The sequence below is a fragment of the Dasypus novemcinctus genome, chromosome 12 (genome assembly GCF_030445035.2).
Source record: "Dasypus novemcinctus isolate mDasNov1 chromosome 12, mDasNov1.1.hap2, whole genome shotgun sequence".
Taxonomy (NCBI): Eukaryota; Metazoa; Chordata; class Mammalia; order Cingulata; family Dasypodidae; genus Dasypus; species Dasypus novemcinctus.
The window spans coordinates 111743547-111763682 of NC_080684.1; the positions used below are offsets into that span (position 1 = coordinate 111743547).

A 20136-nucleotide genomic window follows, 5' to 3' on the forward strand; every position below is an offset into this window, starting at 1 on the left:
GGACGGACGGCCGAGGCCGCCAATCAAGGCCAGGCCTCCGCGGGCGCGGGCGATTGGGCAGCGGAGCGCACGGGGCGGGGCTTCCGGCCGGGGCGAGCGAGCTTCCGGCTAGGGCGGCGCCGCGGATGGCCGCGCTCAGGGCCGCGCTCGGGGCCGCCCGTCGCTCGCCGCCCGCGCCCCGCTCCGCCCGGGCCGCCGCCATGGAGCCGGCGCCGCGCTGGCTGGCGGGGCTGCGCTTCGACAACCGCGCCCTGCGCGAGCTGCCCGTGGAGGCGCCGCCGCCCGGGCCCGAGGGCGCCCCGTCGGCGCCGCGCAGCGTGCCCGGGGCCTGCTTCAGCCGCGCGCAGCCCCTGCCCCTGCGGCAGCCGCGCGTCGTGGCGCTGTCGGAGCCCGCGCTGGCGCTGCTGGGCCTGGGCGCGCCGCCCGCCGGCGCCGGGGAGCGCGAGGCGCGCGAGGCCGAGGCCGCGCTCTTCTTCAGCGGCAACGCGCTGCTGCCCGGCGCCGAGCCGGCCGCGCACTGCTACTGCGGCCACCAGTTCGGCCAGTTCGCGGGGCAGCTGGGCGACGGCGCCGCCATGTACCTGGGCGAGGTGTGCACGGCGGCCGGCGAGCGCTGGGAGCTGCAGCTCAAGGGCGCCGGCCCCACGCCCTTCTCCAGGTGGGCGGCCTCGGACCCCACGCGCCGGACCCGGGTCTGGGTGTGCGCCTGGTGAGCGCCGACTCCAGGGCCCCGGACGCGCTAGCGCGCTGACTCCGGAAAAGCGCGACGGCTCCCGAGGAGGGAACCGCGCGCGTAAAGGCGCAGGCGCACAGGTCCCTCGGTCGCCAGGACAAGGGACCGGGAGGTTGGAGCCCTTCCCCGGCTGCATCGAGCTCAGGGCCGAGCCGCAGTCCGGCGCAGCCCGCATACTGACCCTTAAGGAACCCGGGTGCCAGTGCCTGGCCAAAGGGCCGCTCATCCCCGGGAAGAGAGTCACAGGGTTCCCTGCCAGGCGAGGGCGGATCAGACCCCGGGACCTCTCGCACCCGAACCCCACGCAGGGCTGGGGCTGGCTGCTCTTCCCTGTGAGAAGAAAGGCACACCTGTCCTCCCCTGTACTTTTGCTCCTTTGGGAGCTCTCCAGATGGTCGTTGGCACTTTCCTGCCGCAGAGAGTACTGGGATGCTGGCTGGGAGGGCCAAGGCCACCTCTTGGTAACCATAATTACTTTGTAGGTGGGTAGGTTGGGTGCCCAAAGGCCAGGAGCAAGCAGCTCGTCCAGCCACCCTCTTAGAGGGTGGAGGCACAGCCTGCTCTGGCCAGCACCAGTCTCTGCCTCCACTATGCTGCAGCTCTGTTTTCTTTTTTATATTTGCGTTTTTCTAATTAGCAAAAATAATGCAGGCTCAGTATTTTTAAAAAAAGAGTTGGAGGCCTGCCTGACCGTCGAGAGTGAACTGACAGTCCTGCGTCCTTTCCATCCCCGCCCAGTCTGCCCCCTGGCGGTGGCGTCAGGCCTCAGCAGCCACGCTGTGGCCGTCCCTCCTGCGTGTGGCGTCCTTGGTTTCTGAGGATGGCTGTGGTCTCGGGCCCCAGGGTTGGGTTCTCAGGCCCTTGCCCAGGCTCTGGTCCCCACCCATGGCCTCTGTGTGGTGGGTCCCTCTAAGGGCGTGGCACTGTGGATCCTCCGTGGCCCTGCCAGGGGAGGAAACAGCCATGATCTCTGGTGGTCCTCAGGCTTTCTCTGCCACAGACAGTGCTGTGGGGCTTCACTGTGAGAGCTTTGTTTCTTTAAAAGAACTTTCTATTTTTAAGTAATTTCAAACGTAACACAACAGTTGCAAAAATAACCCCATATTAAAAACGCCAACGTGTTTCCCACCCAGATACCCAGATCCACCAGCTTTTAACATTTTGCTACATATGCCATTTCATCCTATCTGCCTACCTGTCTATCCAACTCTCTCTCTTTACCGAGCACTTGAGAGTACATTGTCCACATACTTCTTAAGTGTATAATCATTTCATGTGCATTTCCTGAAAACAAGGATATTCACTTATGCAACCACGTTAAGTAGCTATCAAATTCAAGCAGTTTTTTTAGTCTTCCACTTTTTCTCACGTGTCCCAGTAGTAACTCTTTGAACCCTTTTCCTCTGTTGTTGGTTTCAGTCCAGGGTCATGTTGTTGACCTTGTCTCTTCAGCATTCTTTTTCCTCCTTTTATTTGTGGCACATACACACACATAAACTCCCATTTCTACCTCTCCCTGTCATACCGTTCTGTGGATTAATCACATTCACAACGTTGTGCTGCTCTCACTACCTTCCATCAACAGAATTTTTCCATCATCAAACAAGCTGTCCACCCTTTAGGCCTTAATTCCCTGTTTCCTCTCTGCTAACCCTGAAGTGCTGGGTTATACTCCCTGTCTCTGAATTTGCACGCAGTGTTTATTCCATAAGTGACGTACAACACACGTTCTGTGTCTGGCTTCACTCAGCGCGACGTCTTTAGGGGTTCTGTACGTTGTTAAAAGTGCCAGCACTTGGCTGCTTTTTATGGTCAAATAGTGTCCCATCGTGTCCAGGGTGCGTTTTGCTTTTCCGTCATCCATGGGTGGACGTTCGGGCTGTTTCCACCCTCGGCCACTGTGAACGTTGGGGTGTACTGTCCTGAGTCCCTGCTCTCGGTTCTCTGGGCCCACGCAGGTGTGAGGGTGAGGCCAAGTGGCAAGGCTGCGTGTGACTCCGAGGAGAAGCCAGGCTGTTTCCCATGGGAGTTGTGAGAGCGCCCACCCATGGGCCGTGCCAGGTTATGTCCCAGATGACACATGGCTGACCAGTGCGGTGACCCTGCATTTGATTTCAGACAGGCTGATGGCCGCAAAGTCCTGCGCTCCAGCATCCGCGAGTTCCTGTGCAGTGAAGCCATGTTCCACCTGGGCATCCCCACCACCCGGGCTGCGGCCTGCGTCACGTCCGAGTCCACGGTCGTGCGGGACATGTTCTATGACGGTAACCCAAAACACGAGCGGTGCGCGGTCGTGCTGCGCGTGGCGCCTACTTTTCTCAGGTAACATGGGGCCTGCGTGCACTGTAGCATCGTAGTTGGCGTCGTGCAGCTAGAACACGGAGTCTAAGCAAACGAAGCCAGATGACTGACGTTCACAAGGGAACAGCGCAGGGGCCTGTGCCCACCGCCGGGTCCCAGGCCCCGGAGGGGCTGTGCTGGACCATCACGCCCGCTGCAGCGCGGTGCCTGCGGGGCCCCTAGGCGTGGAGCTGGTGGGAAGCTCCTGCACGCCTCCTGGTCTCGGCCATCAGCGGCCAGGGTAGGCGCAGCTGAGTTACTGGCCCCAAGGCTCATGCTGGCCAAGGGCCTGGGCAGGAGCAGAGCTTCGGGCTGGCTGAGGAGGCCCCAGGTGCCCTCCCGGGTGCAGGCCCTGCGGAAGCGCCAGGTGCGGGGTGGTTCAGGGGCTGTTACTGGAGTCGGCGGAGCAGAGCCACGCAGCCGTACGTAAAGTCAGGAAACGCACAGGCGCAGGGCACACGAGCCAAGCCCCAGCCTGGCGCTGCCCTGGGTCCTTTCCCACTGGCTCTCGCCTGCAGGGTTTGGCCCGAGTGTGTGGTCAGCCGGGCAGGCCCCTGCTGTGGCCTCTGTGCTGTCCCTCCCACGGCACACGGGGGCTCTGCGGCAGCGCCATTGACCCGGCAGGTCAGGCCCCCAGTGGAGGTAGAGCGGGTGCTGCCAGTGGCCCTCAGGGTGGGGCATGCGGGGCCCTGGCTGGTGGCGTCCTTGTGCCGCTTGCCCATTCCTCACGGGTGGGGGCAGCGGGGTCTCCGGGCCCTGTCGGCAGGCACCAGCACACACCCAGGGCTGAGGGGCAGGCCGAGAGGGAAACCACCAAAGGGCTTCCCCTACCCACGAGTGCTGGGAGGGTCCACCGTGCCTGAGGTGGCTTCTTCCTGCAGGTTTGGGTCTTTTGAGATTTTCAAGTCCGTGGACGAGCACACGGGGCGGGCAGGCCCCAGCGCTGGGAGAGACGACATCCGGGCACAACTGCTCGACTACGTGGTCAGCACCTTCTACCCCGAAATCCAGGCCGCCCACGCCAGCGACCGCCTGCAGAGGAACACCGCCTTCTTCCGGGAGGTGGGTGCGGGTGGCACGTCGCGCTGCCTGTGGGTGGAGGCCCCCACGCCCACTGCCCGCCTTCTGGGGGAACGGACCACAACCCCTCGTTTGAGCAAACATTCCAACAGAGGGTCTGGGGGTCCTGGGACAAATCCAAGGGCCCCTCGGATTGCGCAGGCGTCGGTGGTTCGCATGCCACACGCTCCGTGTTGGACATGGCTGCAGGGGCCGAGGGGGCTTGGCCACGAGTGCTGGGGGGAGGAGCCAGCCCGTGGCTGCCACAGCTGCGGGGCGTCGGGGCACCGTGTGCTGTCCCGCGGCAGCTCCTGCGCTGTTGTGGCTCAGACCCGGGCAGGGCAAGCCAGCAGCCGTAGTGCAGTCTGGATTTCCCGAGCTACGAGCTGGCTCCACCCCCGAGGGGGCATCACACGTGGCCCCCCGGCAGGGTCGTCCTCGTCCGTAGAGGAGCCGGGTCTCCTGCCATGTGCTCTCGGGCGCCCCGTGTCTAGCCGGTTGGTGGTGGGTGCCGAGCAGGGGCTCGTAGGCCTGGGGGGGGCTGGGGGCAGAGCTGCCCACCCCAGGACGTCCTGTGCCGGCTGTCGGCGCTGCTGCTCCTGGGCTGGTGTCCCCCCACAGCCTGGGCTGCGCCGTGCAGCAGCTCAGGCCTCGCAGCCGAGGGAGCTCACTGGCCTGTCTGCCAGGTGGCGCGGCGCACGGCGCGGCTGGTGGCCGAGTGGCAGTGCGTCGGCTTCTGCCACGGCGTCCTCAACACAGACAACATGAGCATCGTGGGCCTCACCATCGACTACGGGCCCTTTGGCTTCCTTGACAGGTGGGCCGAGGGCACCGCAGGGCGAGTGGGGGGTGGGGTCCGGCCATCGCCCTCGGGGGCGCTGCCTGCCGCGGGCAGGGGGCTGAGCTGCCACGCTGGGCTTGGGAGGTGAGGCTGGGTGCCGGCCCCCGACCCTGCCCGTCCTGTGGGGCCTGGCGCTCACCCTGTGGCAGGTACGACCCCGACCACGTGTGCAACGCCTCCGATGGCGCTGGGCGCTATGCCTTCAGCAAGCAGCCCGAGGTGTGCCGCTGGAACCTGCAGAAGCTGGCTGAGGCCTTGGCGCCCGAGCTGCCCCCTGCGCTGGCCGAGACGGTGCTGGCCGAGGCATTCGATGCCGAGTTCCACCAGCACTACCTGCACAAGATGCGTGGCAAGCTGGGCCTCGTGAGGGCGCCGCACGCGGAGGACGGGGCGCTGGTGGCCAGGCTCCTGGAGACCATGCATCTGACAGGTGGGCGGCGGGGGGCCAGGGCAGCCATGGACCCGCACGGGTGAGGGTATGGCCAGCGCCCCAGGCTCACGGCCTTGCAGGGGCCGACTTCACCAACAGCTTCGCGCTGCTGAGCTCCTTCCCGGTGGGGCCCGGGCCGCCAGCCCCCGAGGAGTTCCTGGACGCGCTCCTGGTGCAGTGCGCATCTCTCGAGGAGATGAAGCTCGCCTCCCGGCCCCTCATGGACCCCCGGTGGGTGTTCAGTGTGGGGGCGGGTGGCAGGGGTCTTCGGCATCCCAGCTGGACGTAAACGGGACGGGGTTGGTTTTTTATCAAAACACCAAGGCTGTTCAGAGGAAAGCGTTTATTGAAGGACGAGGGGTGCGCTGGTGGCACCAGCTACAGCCCGAGCTTGGGACTCGGCCTGTCAGGGATGCCCCTGCCCCCAGCGCCCACCCAGCTCAGCCTGCAGTGCCTGCCTCCTGGCACAGGTGCCCAGTGGGCGCTGAGCAGACCCCTCCGCAGGCAGCTGTCCATGCTCCTGCTGGCACAGGCGAACCCCCAGCTCCTCGCGCTCATCGGCGCGCAGGCTCACATCGCAAGGGAACTGGAGCGCAGCGAGCAGCGCGCACGGCTGGAGAAGCTGAGCCCAGCCGAGCTGCTGAGCCAGAACCGAGGCCGCTGGGCCGCCTGGCTCCAGGAGTACAGGTGAGGCATGTGGGCATGCCCATCTCCCAGGAGGTGGCCTCATGGGACCCCTCCTCCCACGTGACTGGTCCAGGGTGGGGGCCGTGGGGGCCTGCTGGAGGAGACCGCTGTGCCTTCCCAGGACCCGGCTGGACAAGGACGCAGCAGGCGTGGAGGACGTGGCCAGCTGGCAGGCGGAGCGCCTGCATGTCATGCACACCCACAACCCCAAGTACGTGCTACGCAACTACATGGCCCAGAACGCCATCGCAGCCGCTGAGCACGGGGACTTCTCAGAGGCAAGCGCAGCCCCTCCCGCTGCCCCGTGGGGAGGGTGGGCGGCCAGTGAGCAGCCCTCACACTCTCCCCTTCTCCAGGTCCAGCGGGTGCTGAAGCTGCTGGAGGACCCTTACTGCAGGGAGGGCGAGGACGCGGGGCCGAAGGGGGCCGGCGAGGGGGAGGGGGCTGGCGAGGGGGCGGGGCCTGGCCGGCGGCCCTCCTACAGCAGCAAGCCCCCGCTCTGGGCCGCCGACCTGAGCGTCACCTGATCCTCCTAAGGCCTTGGGCCTCTACGCCTGGAGGCACCCAAGGCTGTTGGTGGCCGCCAAGCCAGGAGAGGCCCCCAGACCGCCTCAGCATGACGGCCGAGATGCACAGTCGTGACCCGACCCGTCCCGGACCGAGCCTGCTTGGCACCCGCCCTGCCCCCTCCACGAGCTGCCCCGGGCTGGTGTGCCCAGACACAGCAGTAGGAGGAGGGGGCCCCCAAGACCCCCCAATAAAGCTGCTGCTCCCGGCGTCAGGCGTCCTGGTAGTAGCTGTTAAAGTTGATGCGCAGCAGGAAGTCCTCCAGGTGGGGCTGGTAGCCGCGGTTCACCAGCTTGGTCACCACTGCGCGGACAGGGTGGTCAGCGCGCGCCAGGCAGGCCGCGCCCCCGCCCGTGGTGCTGCCCTACCTTTGAAGAGGAAGTGGGAGTAGTACTTGAAGGCGCTGTAGGACTGCTGCATGAGGGCGAAGTTGGGGTGCTCGGCGCCCCGGGGGCCGGTGCCCGGGGCCCAGGCCTGGGAGATGAGTTGGCTGCGGAACTTGAGGATGAGGCTGAAGACGCTGTGGATGATGCTCATGACGGGCGCCGCCTTCTCCGTCAGCAGGCCCCTGCGGGGAGGGGCGGGTGCCGGTGGGTGCGCCTGCCGGCGCTGGGCTCGGGCGGCTGGGTGCGGGCTGCGCTCCCCTCACCTGAAGAGGGCCTTGCTGAGGTAGTCGGCGTGGGCCCGGTGCAGCTCCTCCAGGTCGCCCACGGCCGCCAGCCTGTTCCGGAACTCGCACCAGGAGACGTGCAGGATCTGGGTGGCCACGTAGCCCTGGATGACCTTCACGAAGTGCTGCATCTCGTGCTTGAACAGCTGGAGCTGGCGGAACTGGGCAGAGCTGGACGCCTGGCCCAGCAGCGCTGGTGGGGAGCATGGGGGAGCACGGGGTGAGCGGCGGCAGTGCCTGGGGGGGCACGGGGTGAGCGGCGGCAGCGCCTGGGGGGGCACGGGGTGAGCGGCGGCAGCGCCTGGGGGGGCACGGGGTGAGCGGCGGCAGCGCCTGGGGGGGCACGGGGTGAGCGGCGGCAGCGCCTGGGGGGGCACGGGGTGAGCGGCGGCAGCGCCTGGGGGGGCACGGGGTGAGCGGCGGCAGCGCCTGGGGGGGCACGGGGTGAGCGGCGGCAGCGCCTGGGGGGGCACGGGGTGAGCGGCGGCAGCGCCTGGGGGGGCACGGGGTGAGCGGCGGCAGTGCCTTGGGGGCCCCGCGTCCACCCTCACCTGTGCGCTTGAGGTGGAAGCAGACGTCCTTGAGCGTCCACATCATGAGCTTCAGCTGCAGCAGGAAGGAGAAGATGCCGCTGTACTTGCTCAGGCAGCGCTCGGTGATGACGATGTTGAGGGGCCAGTCCACCTGGGGGGAGGCAGCTCAGCACAGCCCGCCCCGCAGGCCAGGTGCCCAGGGCCCCACCCGCTGTGCCGCGGCTGCTGCTGACCTTGTACCTGAGCTCCAGGCAGCTCAGCACGTCGGGCGCGTTGGGGGCAAAGGCCTCAGGCAGGTGCTTGAGGGCGAAGGACAGGCTGGCGGCCAGCGGGCTGTCCCCGTGCAGGCTGCACTGCAGGGCCTTGGCCAGGACCGAGGTGAGCACCAGCGGGCTGAGCAGCTCCCCGGGCGTCTGCCCTGCCCCCAGCTGGAGGAGCACAGGGGTCCTGAGCAAGCCTGAGGGCCGGGGCCACAGGGGCAGCCGGGCGGCCCTGCCGCTTGCTCGGGGCATTTGTCCTGCCTCTTGGCGTCAGAGGGTCTGGCTCTCCCTGCCCGGTGGCCAGTTGCCCCCCCGCCCCAGCCCTGCCATGCCAGCAGGCTGTGGGATGTGGCCGCGGGGCCTGGCAGGCTGCAGGCACACGACACCGAGGCAGCATCACCTTCTCGAACAGCAGGTCACTGAGCGACTGTGCGAACTCCCCATCCTCCATCAGCAGGAAGTGCCTCAACGCCTCGAAGTGCGTCTCCAGGCGCAGCTCCACAAAAAAGTAGTCGACCACGGCCTTGTTCACCAAGGAGACGCTGCGGGTGAAGGCGGCCAGGCGTCAGGGCAGGGGCGTGGGGCAGCCGGGGCGCGGGCGGGGCTCGGGCACTCACTGGGCGGCCAGCGGCACCGTGATGGACTGCTTCATGAGCACAGGCAGGGTCAGCAGCTCGCTCAGCTGCACTGTGGCCTCGCCCGTGGCCGCCTGCACTTGGGGGTCCACAGGCAGGGAGAAGGGCCGAGGGAGCACGTGGTGCAGCAGGTGGGCAATGAGGGGCTCTGCTGCTGGTAGGGAGCGGAGGTCAGCGCTGGGTGGGGCACTCGCCCTGCACCCGGGCCTGCCGCCCTCCACCGCCCCCGCCTGGGGCTCACACAGGGCCGCGTAGCTGTCCGCGTACTGCTCCGGGCGGTACCGCGCTGCCAGCTCCTCCAGGTAGGCCCGCTCCGAGCTCTGGCGCCAGGCCGCTGCCTCCCGGCCCTCGCCCTCCTGCAGAGGCCGCGCTCAGCTGCCTTGGCCTGGCGGGCAAGGAACCCAGCCCACAGGGGCAGCCATGCCCACACTCCCCGAGGCCCCTCCCATGGCGGCACCACTGACCTGAGCGTGCGGAGGTGGACACGGAGCGAGGTCCCGGCTGTCACTACTCCCTGGGCCATGCAGGCAGACGGGGAGAAGGGGCCGAGTCGGGACAGAGCGCCTGCTGGGGGGCGGGGGCTGGCGGGCCGGTCACCAACCCAGGGCACCAACCCAGGGCACCACCCCAGGGCAGCCGCTCAGCTCCCAGCGCCTCCCGCCTGCCCGAGCCTGCAGGGCTGTCCGCGCCTCCACTGACCTGCTTCGTCTGCCCTGGGGCCTTCGTCTCCCGGGGTGCCAGGCTCAGCCACTGCAGAGGGTGAGCCCTGGGGGCCACTCTCCTCCCCGACGCCGGAGGGGGCCGCATGAGCCGGGGTGCACGCCACGGGCCCCTGGGCTGGGTCTGCACGTGGCTGTGGCTCGCCTCCCAGCGGGCAGGTCTGTGCCCCTGGGCTTGGGCCTGACAGGGCCATGGAACCTGGGGGGCTCTGGTGGGGCCTGGACATCTGGGGTTCCCCCGAGAGAACCCCCAGGGTCACGTAAGCCTGGGAGGTGACATTTTCCTGGGGCTGAGAGAGCGCCACATCCGACACGTTCTCCCCAACCCCGATGCTGGAGTCAGACACGTGCCCGTGGACGTTCCACCGCGGCCGGGAGGGCGCCACGTCCGACACGTTCTCCCCAACCCCGATGCTGGAGTCAGACACGTGCCCGTGGACGTTCCACCGCGGCCGGGAGGGCGCCACGTCCGACACGTTCTCCCCGACCCCGATGCTGGAGTCAGACACGTGCCCGTGGACGTTCCACCGCGGCCGGGAGGGCGCCACGTCCGACACGTTCTCCCCGACCCCGATGCTGGAGTCAGACACGTGCCCGTGGACGTTCCACCGCGGCCGGGAGGGCGCCACGTCCGACACGTTCTCCCCGACCCCGATGCTGGAGTCAGACACGTGCCCGTGGACGTTCCACCGCGGCCGGGAGGGCGCCACGTCCGACACGTTCTCCCCGACCCCGATGCTGGAGTCAGACACGTGCCCGTGGACGTTCCACCGCGGCCGGGAGGGCGCCACGTCCGACACGTTCTCCCCGACCCTGATGCTGGAGTCAGACACGTGCCCGTGGACGTTCCACCGCGGCCGGGATTGTACTGTTTCAGCACAGTCCCGTGTGGAACGGATATTCCCTAACACACGCCCAGGTGGCTGCTGCTCCCGTGGCCAGCTGTGCCCCTCCTTGGAGGACGCGTGCCCGAGTGACCGTGCGTCAGGGACCCACTCAGCCAGCTTCTCATGTGCGTCCCCTTGCTGCTGCTGCCTCTTGCCGCACAAGCCCCCCTCCACAGCCTGCAGGGGTCCTGGCGGAGCTGAGGTGGCCACTGCCGGCCTCAGGACGGTGCTGAAGTCGTACTCACGCGCCTGGCAGGCCTGCGTGTCCAGTGCTCCAGGTCCCGCCCCTGGGGTCGAGGCAGGCAGGTCTGCGCCGATGGCCTGCAGGGCCTCCGCCAGGAGAAAGGCTGCGCCCGTCTCTGCAGGGCCAGCCCCGATGGTCGCAGGCAGGATGTCTCGGGGGCCGAGTTCGGCCGACAGGGGCTCGGGCTGCAGGCCTGCTGCTGGGCGAGGGCCTCGGAGCCTGGCTGTGGGAGACTCCGGGGTCTGTGGCCTCGGCCCACCTGCGCCGTCACCCCAGGCTGCCAGACGCCCAGGTCCCAGAGGCGTGGGCTGCAACAGGAGCACGCAGTCATGGCACACCCACCACTGTGGCCAAACCCATTGGCCCCGCGCTGCTTGCAGCCCCCAGTGCCTCACCTGGGTGCGCAGTGCCCCCGGGGGCATGGCCGGCAGCTCCTGGCCCTCCTCAGGGGTGTCCTGCAGCATCTCCTGCAGAGCCACAGGCCGTGAGCCAGGGCTGCACGGTGGGTGGGGCAGCCCTCGGGCAGGGGGCCAGGAACCAGGCCACAGAGGCCAGGCCCTCGCCCCGCTCTCCGCGTCCTCCCAAGGCAGCAGTGGACCCTCCACGTCTCCTCCCAACAAAGGGCAAGGCCAGCCCCTCCTAAAGGCACAAGGACCGGGGCGGCTCCAGGCCGTCGGGCCACCCAGCCCAAGCCCAGGCCACGGCTCCCACCTGAACGCACTGCTCGTCTTCTGAGAGGAACAGCAGGCGCACGCGTTCCAGCCTGCGCCGCTGGGTCTTCCACAGCGCCTTCTGCTCGCGACGGGCCGCCTCTGCCGACAGCCCGCTGTAGTGGTCGACCAGCGCCTGCCTGGAGCGTGCAGGGAGGACCGGTGGCTGCCGCACCCGGGGTGGGCCACCCACAGCTGGACTGCAGCCCCCCGCCGCCTGGCCAAGCCCCCCCGAGCCCCAAGGGGCCCGGAAGCCTGGTCACACGGGTCTCTCTTCCCACAAGGCTGGGGAGCGTGGCCAGGGCGCTTGCGCCCACGCCCTGAATAGAAGGGGGGCAGGGAGGGACGGGTGCCCAGGGGTGAGGCCACACTTCCTGAGCTTTGTCACCCGCATCCTCCCAATCCCTGGGTGGGGAGCGCTGCACAGCTGAGGTACTGACAGGCAGGGGCAGCACGGGCGCAGGCATCCACTCACTACGTGCCAAGCCAGCCCACGCCCAGGGGCCCGCTACCTGCTCCCCCGAGCCTCGCTTCCCCCATGCGTGAGGCTACGACACGCGCCTCTGGTCACAGCAACGGCCTCTACCAGGCGGGACAGCCCCAGGAAGGTGCCAGGGGCCCCGGCACTCCCTGCCAGACGAGCTGGCGAGCCCGAGGGGGACCCTGCCTGGCGCCGCCCACCTTGCCTGCTTCTCCAGCTCGTCCTCCAGGGCCACCAGCCTCCGCTCCCTCTCCCGGAGCTCACAGGCATAGCTGAAGTCGTCATCGAGCTCCTCCTGCTTGGCCGCCCGGCGTCGCTGCGCAACGCACAGGCTGTGAGGACCGTGGTGCCGCGGCCGTGCGCCCAGCCCCAGGGCCAGACACCCACCTCCTGGTCTTTCACGAACTGGTCCCTCAGCCTCCGGAACTGCTCGCGCTTCCTGGCATCTGCGGCCGTCCACTCCGCCATCTGCCGATCTGCACTGGGCAGCAGGAGGGCTCCCAGTTTCAAAGTGCCCCTTGGAGTGGCCCGAGAACTGCGAGAGGGACGGCCCGGGCATGCTCACCGCTCAGGGCACTCAGGGCCCGGGACGCTGCTTCTCGGGCGTGGACGATCAGCTCCTGCTTGGCGATTTCCGCGTGGAGTTCCTGAAAGCCACGGCCGTGAGCCACCCTGGCCCTCAGCCTGCACAGGGGGCCGGGCACGGGCAGCTGCCCAGTTTCAGAGCTGATGGACACAGCTGTGCGACCCAGACAGCTCGCCTGGTCCACACCCGCTCCACAGAGGCGCACGGAGGAGGGGGTGCATGGCAGCTCATGGCCCGGGCACTTGGCACCAGCCATGGCAGTGAGGCATTTCTGAGTGGCACCCAGACCAGCTCCTAGGCCGCCGACAGGTCACGCTCTCCTGCGTGCTCCCGCCCCACCGCCCTGGGCTGCTTCATGGAGGGGTGTCCTCCTAAGTGGGCACGAGGCTCAGGCCACCCCAATGGGCTGGTCCATGGCACCCTTGGCACCCCCTCCCCGCTCAGGCCTGCGCCCCTTGGGAGGAGGCCTTCCCTTGGACCGACACCGCCCATGGCCACGGGGTCACTCCCCCCCAACCCCCTGCCCAAGGGCCCGGCAGGCCCCCCCAAGCACGGGGCACCCCAGGAGAAGAGGGGGCCGAGCTCCACCCGCCTGGCCAGCCCCCAGGCCCAGGAAGGCAGGCAGGGACTGCCCCAGCCCCGGGTGCCCGCCCACCTGCTCCTCCTTGCTGATGGAGCTGAAGCGCGCAGCCCTCTCCATGCGCCCCACGTAGACCGCGCAGTCCTTTTCAACCTCCTTCAGCTCCTCGAGGGAGAAGACCACCGAGATCCGCGGGACGGGGACGTCGGAGCAGCAGAGGTAGTGCTGCCGAGGGGGACTGTGTGACCCGGCAGGTGCGGCAGGGACCCCCCGGGAGGCACCGGCCTCCAGGACGCCCCCAGCCGCGAGGACCCTGTGCAGACTCTGACCTGGCAGATGCTGCGCGGCCGCCCACTCAGCCCTGCTCCAGCTGCCCGCTGCCCCTGCCAGCACCCGCGTCAGGCTCGTGGCCCTGCCTGCCCAGGTGACCCCGCCTCTCCGCCCCTCAGAGGCCTGTGCCCCCCGCGCTGCTCTTCCCACCCTAAAACAGCAGGAGCCCCAGACGAGGCCCCGGCGGGCGGCAGTGAGAGCGGAGGTTCCGGGGCTGCGCGGCCACCGCGGGCCTAAAGGGCACGTGCTGCGTGTCCCCGCGGAGGACCAAGCTCCCGCCGGGCCGGGCTTGCTGCCAGGGTCGGGGCGGCCCCTGCGACGCCCCATGGGGCGTCCGTCCACTGTGTGTGGCCGCCCGAGGCGCGGTGCCGGGCCCTCACCTGGGGGCAGCAGAGCCTCAGCAGGTTGAGGGTCTTCCCACAGACGTACACATCGTTGGCGACGTGCTTCAGGAACACGGGGGCGCAGTCCTCCGCCTCCTCGGAGACGAGCGCGTAGCCGTGGGTCCAGTAGAGCTTATCTGGCGTGGAGAGCGCACGCTGGCATCCGGCCAGCCGGCCCCAGCCCCCCAGGCCCCGAGCCCCGGGAGCGGCCGCCTACCTCTGCAGCCGAGGAAGTCGGGGTTCACCTGGATCATGAACTCGCCGCAGGCGTCCCGAAAGACCCCGCTGTACACCCAGTCGTGGATGAACCTGCAGGCGGCCGGGCCCGAGGTGCTCAGCCGCCCGCTGATCCTGTGCCGGCATCCAGCGAGGGGCTCGCTGCCGACCAGGGTTGAGCGCAAGTACCCTCCCCGCGCGTTTAAGTCTGGCTCAGCACAAGCAACTCACCATCAAGTTTAGACACAGGACGGCCTCTACCAAATTTCTACTGAAAATGTTTATATGAAACGAAAGCTGCCCTGACGAGTGCAGCTGGCGAGAGCCTTGAGCCAGACGCCAGCACGTGCAGGCGAGCATGGCTGAGTGGACGCGCCTCCAACACGCACAGGCTGCTGGATGCCACCCTGAGACCACAGCCTGGCTGCCCCGTCTGCTGTACCCGATAGTCTTGTACCCCCACCCACGCCTGGCGTAGGGCGCCCCCCCACCCAGCGTAGGGCTTCCCCCCACCGGCCGCGCCTGGCGTAGGGCTCCGCGCCTGACATAGGGCCCCGCGCTGGGCATAGGGCCCCCACCACACCTGGTGTAGGGTTCGCAGCTGGTCTTGAGCAGGGACAGGAGGACGGGGTAGTGCTCGTTGCTGCAGTTGTCCAGGGCCTCCTGGTAGAGGTAGGAGAGCAGCTTCACTCCCTGCAGAGGAAGGAAGGGGGGCTCAGGCCTCCAAGGGGCACCCTCCATTCTGGAGACCACCCCCTTCTGGGACACTGCGCAGCAGCAGCGAAGCAGCCACGAGCAGCCCACAGCAGACTCACGGTGGGGAAGGGGGTCCTGGGCCCTCCGGCGGTCCCCGGGAGTGCGGTGCCAACGCCACAGAGCTCAGCCAGGTACCTGGGGGCAGGAGGCCAGGCCAGACTGGTGAGCAGGTGCGAGCTTCCCAGATGGCCCTGCCCGCCAAGCACGGTGCCTGCTCACCCCCTTGCGCCACGCACCTGAGCTGCCGGCCCAGATTCTTGAAGAGAAAGCCAATGGCCAGCAGGCTCAGCGTGGGCGGTGTGGAGAGGACACAGGCCCGGTAGTACTGCAGGTACCGCCTCAAGCCGCTGGTGAAGGCCTGTGGACCGAGGGTCTGAGGGGCCGGCCAGGTGCACAGGCCGCAGGCGCAGCGCCCAGCCCAGCAGCTGAGCCTCAACTTCGGGGCTGGGCAAAGGGGATCTGTCCCTGGGCCCGGGGTCCACCTTCCACGGGGAATGCAGCCCAGCTGGAAGCATGGACCCTCGGCGGGGCCCAGGAGGCATCAAAGGACAGGGCTGGAGACGACCGGTGCTGGAGCACAGACCGCGACCTGTCCTTGCCGGGTCCAGCGGCTCCAGGGAGGGTCCGGGCTGTGCTCGCTGAGGCCATCTCCGCAAGGCCCTCCAGCTGCTGGGACCAGCCCCCGGTGGGACGCTGCAAGACCACGACCCACCCTGGGGGCCCACGCCGAGCTTGCCCAGTCTCACGGAGAGCCCGTAACGCACAGGCCCAGCTGCTCTTAGGGTGCCGCGGAGACCCACCAACAGCCGCACACAGCCCCCGGGCCCGCTCGGACCCACCCCACAGGCCCCATCCCACCTCCGAAATCCCAAACCTTGTCAGGTCACTGAGGGGAGTGCCAGAGCTTGAAGGACCCCGCCCCCAGCTCACCATGCAGGTGCGTCGCCCATGCGCTCTCCCCAGGCGCCTGGCTCAGTTTGCTGGGGCTGCTCGGCTGCCCACCGCAGCCTGTACCCCACCCCCCAGGGCAGACCCATGGAGATGCCAGCTCTTGGGCTTCCAGCTGGGCGGGGCCGGAGCGGGCAGGACACGTCCCACCTGGCTCAGAGTCCCCACCGCCAAGGAGACCCCCACGTGCTGCATGCCCCTGCCTGCCCTGCACCCCCCAAATCTGAGGGTGATCCCAGTCCCATCCCCGGCCCACAAGCGTCGGTACCAGGTTACTAGTGGAATGATGCAGGGGACAAACCTGCTTGGTCACCCTATCCAGATTTCACCCAGAAACGGAAGGCGCGGGCTTGGGGCGCCTGCTGTTTCAAATGTGAACCATCTCAGGAGGGCTAGGACCACCGGGGGGGTGGGGGGCGCACCTGAAACACGAGGCCCCGGCTGTGCAAGGAGTCCAGCGCAGGCTGCAGGGAGAAGCGGCTGAGGCGGGAGTAGCAGGTGCCGTAGGCAGCCACCTCTGACAGCAAGCTGCGCACGCTCTCGGGGGACGCTCCCGACACGAAGATGCCCGGCTTCACCGCAAAGGCCTGCGCTGACTGCGGGGCAGACAGGTCATCGGGCCGGGCCAGGACTCCCCAGTGGCTCCCAGACCGCCATGTGGCAACACCCCCTTCTCCCATCCAAGCACCCCAAGACCAGGCACAGACGGAGACTTCCAAAAGAGAGGCGCTGACAGTCAAAAGGAAAACAAAGACTGTTCTCCTGGTAACAAAGTATACAGATGGAGCCAAAGTATGATTCTTCCCTCACCAACCTGAAAAAGCAAACGCATTTAAAACCGCACACTCAGCTGGCCGGCCAAGAGGTGGTGCCGGAGCTCCAGGAGCCGTCCCCACAGAATCTTTGAACAGGCAAAGTGCAGCAGAGCCACCGCCCGCCAAACTCCAGAAGAGGGCTAGCGGGCTCCAGTGCCCGGGAGAGTGCTGAGTCATGGAGCGCACTGGCACCCTCAGTGGCCCTGTCCCCCCACCCCCGGTGCAGCATGGAGCTGGCCTGCACCCCACTGGAACCCCAATGCGCATACTGGAGCACCTGAAAGTATCTCAGCTCACCCTCCCACAGCTGGCACACAGCTGGGCGGTGGAAGAAACAAGGGCATCGAAGTGGCCCCGGTCAAAGGACTCCCTGTAGTAAGTCACGTGACAGAGCACCCAGGAGGGGAGCAGCTCTATTTCAAAGGGGGAGGGTGGATACAAGCCCTGGACAAGAAACAGGCTCAGAAAAGACAGAGAGGACCCACACTTCAATCTCAGCTCAGACTGATGTCCCAGGTAGGAAGGCGCAACTCTGAGGGACACCCCCAGCCAACACAGAACCCACCTGCAGATCCAGGAGGGATCTAGACGTATGTTAACTCCTGGCATGCAAGGAAATCTGTTATTTTTGTTAGCTGGATAAAAACTTAAGGAACAGACATTTCTGTAACTAAATCCCAGAGTTGACACTTAAAAATCACTTGAAAATATGAACATGTACAAATTGCAATAAAAGATTACACGACAAAGACACAAGATGATGGTTCATCCAAAAGAACAAGATAAAAATGCAGAAACCATCATCAAAAAAGACCAGAATTTGGACACATCAGAAAAAGCCTAAAAAAAAAGTCCTCAGTATGGTCAAGGAAATAAAGGGAAATATGGAGAAAGAAATACAGGATCTCAGGAAAACGATCACTGAACAATATGAGATCTCAATAAAGAGATAAATATTTTAAAAAGAAACCAAAAGACAACCATCAAGATGGCAGCAGAGTAAGGAGCTCCTAGAGTCAGTTCATGCTATAGGACAGTTAATAAACACCCAGAGCTACCTAAAGCACCTGCCTGGGGCTCCAGGAGACCAGAAGAGCATCCTGCAACATCCTTGAAGCACTGGAAGGAGGAGACTGCCCACCTGCAGAGAAGATTCTAAGTAGAGCGCTCCACGCCACAGAGGCCAGTGGAGGCACAAGCCACTTTGGGAGCTGTTCCACAGCTGGAATTGGAAGCTCCACTTCCCAAAAATGGGGGAGGAAGAGACAGTTGGGCACCAACTTCAGCTGCTGATGAGTAAATTCAACGAGCTAAAGTATAATCCCAAGAACAGCTAAAGTTTGAGCCTGTCCAAGTCAGAAAGAGGCTGGTAGCCATCATCTTAACTCCGTACCTGGTACAAGGAGAAGAGGGGCAGACTGAAAATCACAGAGTGATTTTCCCAGCCCCACCTCTGGCAGGGAGGAGGCTGGCGGGCCCTGCACCAGCCTATCTAGGTAACTGTAGGTACCTTTAGCTGGCACAGACTGAATAATCCTAAGTCTACCGAGGCAACTGCGGTCATCTTGGACCTGCACTGCATAGATTGCTGCCCACACCTGCAGCTCCATCGCCATCCCAGGCAAGGGAGAAAGGGATGTGAAACTTCATCAGTCTCTCTGGGCAACTACAGTCTAGGCCTGCACGACTTGGATTATTCCACACAGCTGTGACTGTCCCTATCCCTGGCAAAGGAGAAAATTGGAAGAAGCTTAATCCATCCCTGGGGCAATTAGGGCAGGTTAAGCCTCGACATTTATAGCACCAATTATATCCTTGGCTCCCACAGCACAACGAGCAAAAGAGAAAGGCAGGAAGTCCTAAACTAAAGAGAAACACTGCATCCAGAATAAATACTCTAGTAAGCCAGACGCCAAGACACCAACAAAAAATTACAATCCATACCAATAAAGAGGAAGCTATGGCCCAGTTAAAGGAACAAGGTAAGCCTTCAGATGACATAAAGAAGTTGAGACAACTAATCATAGATGTTCAAACAAATCTCCTTAATAAATTCAATAAGATGACTAAAGAGATTAAGGATATGAAGAAGACACTGGATGAGCACAAAGAATTTGAAAGCATACATAGAAAAATAGCAGATCTTATGAGAATGAAAGGCACAATAAATCAAATTTTAAAAAACACTGGAATCATATAATAGATTTGAGGAGGCAAAAGAAAGGACTGGTGAGTTTGAAGAAATGGCCTCTGAAAGTGAACATACAAAAGAACAGAAGAAGAAAAGAATGGAAAAAATTGAACAAGGTCTCAGGGAACTAAATGACAGCAAGAGATGTACAAACATATGTTGTCATGGGTGTCCCAGAAGGGGAAGAGAAGGAAAAGGGGGCAGAAGGAATATTTAAAGAAATAATGGTAGAAAATTTCCCAACCCTTTCGAAGGACATAGATATCCATGTCCAAGAAGCACAATGTACTCCCTCAGAAAAAATCTGAGTAGACCAACTCCAAGACACAGCCTCATCAAAATGTCAAAGGCCAAAGACAAAGAGAGAGTTCTGAGAGCTGCAAGAGAGAAGCAATGCATAACATAAAAGGGATACCCATAAGATTAAGTGCTGATTTCTTACCAGAAACTGTGGAGGCAAGAAGACAGTAGTCTGAAATATTTCAGACACTCCAAGAGAAAAACTTCCAGCCAAGAATCTCATATTTGGAAAAATCGTCTTTCAAAAAGGAGGGTGAGTTTAGAATATTCACAGATAAGCATAAACTGAGGGAGTTTGTAACCAAGAGACCAGCTTTGCAGGAAATACTAAAGGGTGTGCTACAGTCTGAAAAGAAAATACAGGAGAGAGAGGTCCGGAAGAGAGTCTAGAAATGAAGATTATATCAGTAAAAGTATCTAAAGGTATTAAAAGAGTGGGGAAAATAAAATATGACAGATAAAATTCAAATAGGAATAAACTTAACCAACAATGTAAAGCACTTGTATTCAGAAAACTGCAACTCAGAAGAAATCAAAATAGGCCTAAATAACTGGAAGAACATTCCATGTTCATTTGTAAGAAGACTAAACATCATCAAGATGTCAATTCTACTCAAATTGATACAAAGATTCTCAATACAATCCCGATAAGAATTCCACCAGCATTTTTTTTTTAAATTGAAAACATGATTATCAAATTTGTTTGAAACAGAAGGGTATCATGAGTAGCCAGAAACATCTAAAAAAGGAAAATTGAACTCTCATCTCCAGACTCTAAATTATATTACCTAGCTATACTGGTAAAACAGCATAGTATTGGCATAAAGACAGACACATAGACCAAAGGAACCAAATTATGGTTCAGAAACAGACCCTTGCAGGTATGGTCAAGTGATTTTTAACAAGCCTGTCAAACCCACACAGCTCAGGCAGAACAGTCCATTCAACAAATTGTGCTGAAAGAACTGGATATCCATAGCCAAAAAAAGAAAAAAGGACCCCTATCTCACACCTTATTAAAAAATTAACTCAAAATGGATCAAAAACCTAAAAAAAAAAAAGCAAGAACCATAAAGCTTCTAGAAGAAAATGTAGGAAAATATCTTCAAGTCCTGGTGATAAGTGGTGGATTCTTAAAGGAGATAAGAGGAGGACTGAGATGGACTACTGATGTTTAATGTATGTAGACGTTTTAAATAGCTTTAATGTAAAAGTGTGGAAATGTATAGAGTTAA

The 20136-nt window shown here is 63.3% G+C and overlaps 2 protein-coding genes across 7 annotated transcripts in view; one reads left to right on the forward strand and one right to left on the reverse strand.

The window, feature by feature from the left end:
- Nucleotides 1-122: 122 nt before the first annotated feature.
- Nucleotides 123-6867, forward strand: SELENOO (selenoprotein O). Its single transcript, XM_023587294.3, has 9 exons — nucleotides 123-658; nucleotides 2852-3055; nucleotides 3955-4135; nucleotides 4819-4949; nucleotides 5123-5403; nucleotides 5484-5634; nucleotides 5908-6090; nucleotides 6212-6368; nucleotides 6447-6867. The coding sequence occupies exons 1-9, from the start codon at nucleotides 126-128 to the stop codon at nucleotides 6615-6617; spliced, it is 1992 nt and encodes a 663-aa protein (XP_023443062.2). The 5' UTR covers nucleotides 123-125; the 3' UTR covers nucleotides 6618-6867.
- TUBGCP6 (tubulin gamma complex component 6) overlaps nucleotides 5732-20136 on the reverse strand; it is a 25912-nt gene continuing 11507 nt past the window's right edge. For 2 of the 6 annotated variants that reach the window (XM_058308976.2, XM_012523197.4), the window contains exons 5-26: nucleotides 16018-16191; nucleotides 14884-15005; nucleotides 14707-14782; nucleotides 14475-14584; nucleotides 13893-13984; nucleotides 13673-13812; nucleotides 13038-13187; nucleotides 12362-12443; nucleotides 12184-12272; nucleotides 11997-12112; nucleotides 11317-11455; nucleotides 11001-11072; nucleotides 9455-10913; nucleotides 9220-9269; nucleotides 8997-9111; nucleotides 8738-8909; nucleotides 8521-8662; nucleotides 8094-8288; nucleotides 7879-8011; nucleotides 7307-7520; nucleotides 7026-7225; nucleotides 5732-6960 (exon numbers count right to left, since the gene is read on the reverse strand). In XM_058308976.2, coding sequence (XP_058164959.1) covers nucleotides 6869-6960; nucleotides 7026-7225; nucleotides 7307-7520; nucleotides 7879-8011; nucleotides 8094-8288; nucleotides 8521-8662; nucleotides 8738-8909; nucleotides 8997-9111; nucleotides 9220-9269; nucleotides 9455-10913; nucleotides 11001-11072; nucleotides 11317-11455; nucleotides 11997-12112; nucleotides 12184-12272; nucleotides 12362-12443; nucleotides 13038-13187; nucleotides 13673-13812; nucleotides 13893-13984; nucleotides 14475-14584; nucleotides 14707-14782; nucleotides 14884-15005; nucleotides 16018-16191 — 4134 coding nt within the window. In that variant the 3' untranslated portion in view covers nucleotides 5732-6868. Of the gene's footprint in view, nucleotides 6961-7025; nucleotides 7226-7306; nucleotides 7521-7878; nucleotides 8012-8093; nucleotides 8289-8520; nucleotides 8663-8737; nucleotides 8910-8996; nucleotides 9112-9219; nucleotides 9270-9454; nucleotides 10914-11000; nucleotides 11073-11316; nucleotides 11456-11996; nucleotides 12113-12183; nucleotides 12273-12361; nucleotides 12444-13037; nucleotides 13188-13672; nucleotides 13813-13892; nucleotides 13985-14474; nucleotides 14585-14706; nucleotides 14783-14883; nucleotides 15006-16017; nucleotides 16192-20136 lie in introns of those variants that run through there. The other 4 variants (XR_011650339.1, XR_009188401.2, XM_023587293.3 and 1 more) reach the window with 4 other exon arrangements.

Excerpts from the sequence above, each read along its gene's own strand:
- SELENOO (XM_023587294.3), top strand. The coding sequence starts at position 126 with ATGGCCGCGCTCAGGGCCGCGCTCGGGGCCGCCCGTCGCTCGCCGCCC. Across the intron at positions 659-2,851 it reads GGCCCCACGCCCTTCTCCAG|ACAGGCTGATGGCCGCAAAG; the intron begins GTGGGCGGCCTC and ends ATTTGATTTCAG. Across the intron at positions 3,056-3,954 it reads GTGGCGCCTACTTTTCTCAG|GTTTGGGTCTTTTGAGATTT; the intron begins GTAACATGGGGC and ends TTCTTCCTGCAG.